This window comes from Seriola lalandi, unplaced genomic scaffold (genome assembly GCF_002814215.2).
Source record: "Seriola lalandi dorsalis isolate HSWRI2012SDOR001 ecotype SW California unplaced genomic scaffold, Sedor1 jcf7180002004727, whole genome shotgun sequence".
Classification (NCBI taxonomy): Eukaryota; Metazoa; Chordata; class Actinopteri; order Carangiformes; family Carangidae; genus Seriola; species Seriola lalandi.
This window is the reverse complement of record NW_019475382.1, coordinates 1-1,476: the sequence shown is the minus strand read 5'-3', so window position 1 is coordinate 1,476 and position 1,476 is coordinate 1. Positions and strand designations below refer to the sequence as shown.

Sequence of the window (1,476 nt, the reverse complement as noted above, 5' to 3'; positions counted from 1 at the left end):
TTTTTTTTTTTTTTTTTATTTTGTAACTTTTCTTACCAACTTGGATCTCCTTCTGCTTCCAGGTTACGCCAAACCAGGAAATCCCCAGAACACCACACCTGGAGTCAACAGTGGGCCCCTCCTCATTCCTCATGGGTCCACGCCGTCTACCCCTGTCCCACCCCAGGCCTCTCCCTCTCAGCCGCCTCCCACAACTCCCATCACACCAGTTTTCCCTGGCATGGTGCCCTCTCACAACCCTAATGCCCCCTCTCCCTCCCCTGCTCCATCCCCATCTGTCATCAAAGCAGGACCACACACCCCCAGTGGTCATGCAACACCTACACCCTCATCTGTCATTAAAGCCCACACCCCTTCAGGCACCCCTTGTGGAACTCCTGTCCCTGGTAGTGGGGGCTTCTCCTCTTCGCCCTTCCATGTCGTTTCCCGACCAGGTACCCCCGCTACCTCCCGCGGTGGCCCAGACCTCCTGTCTCAGACGAACTCCATGGGCTCAACTCAGCAGAAAATGTTTTCCCAGTCCACAGACCACCAGTCAGGACCCACTTTCCCTGGCATACACCCACAAGCAGGTAACCCCTCTGGATCAGTGATACGAAGTTACACCCCCTCTGGACCACAGTCTCTCACCCCTGGATCATCCACCCCAGGAATTCCAAGCTGTTCCACCCCAGGCCCCAGTCCCAAACCCTCTCCGGCTCACTCTGCACAGGCTCAGGCTGCCATTGCTGCAGCAGGAGTCCTGAACAGGCACACTGGGGGTAGCAGCAGTGGCAGTAACAGCCCTGTGCACTCTGCTTTCAAGGGTACCTCTCGTTCTGGCACACCGTCTGTTAGCTCTCTGGTCGTCCAAGGTTCTGCGCAGGCTGCCCTGGCACGTTCCTTGGGTCTGTCACACCCCTCAGGTTCCCCTCAAGTCTCTCTCCCTAGTCCTGTTGCTATCACTGGCCTCCAAGCTCTGTCCTCTAGCCCAGCTCCCTCTCATTATCCCGGCCTGTCCCCTTTCCCTTCCCTTTCTTCCTCTCTCCCTCCTTCCTCCATCCCTTCATCAATGCCCGCGATGCCTCCCACTAGCAACATTTCTAACCACCCACCAACCTCCATCTACCCAGGCCTGGTTACCAACGCTGGCCCCAGTGCAGCCTCCCCTTTCGGCCTAGGTCTCACTTCTGCCCCTTCTATATTCCCAGGCCTTCCGCCTGGCCCTAGCGCCGCTGCCTTCCCAGGACTGGGTGTGTCAGGGGGGCACGGTGCTGGGAGCCCTGTATTGTCTTCATTCATGGGACTGCCAGGTGCCACTCCATCCTCGGTAGCATCAGTAGCGCCACTGCAGGCGGCGGCAGCAGCAGCGGCAGCAGCAGCAGCGGGGGTTCCATCATCATCACCAGTTTTACCAGGCTTTGCATCTGCCTTCAGCTCCAATTTCCAGCCTGGGTATGTCAGACAAGTTTGATGGGCAATTACAGAGAGCTTTGA

General features: G+C 57.7%; 1 protein-coding gene across 1 annotated transcript; it reads left to right on the top strand.

Moving 5' to 3' along the window:
- Positions 1–62: 62 nt before the first annotated feature.
- LOC111669262 (uncharacterized) lies at positions 63–1,462 on the top strand (the record flags this gene model as incomplete). Its single annotated transcript, XM_023425520.2, has 1 exon — positions 63–1,462. A coding segment is annotated over one exon (1,391 nt), but the record flags the coding sequence as incomplete, so codon positions are not given.
- Between the last annotated feature and the right edge of the window lie 14 nt (positions 1,463–1,476).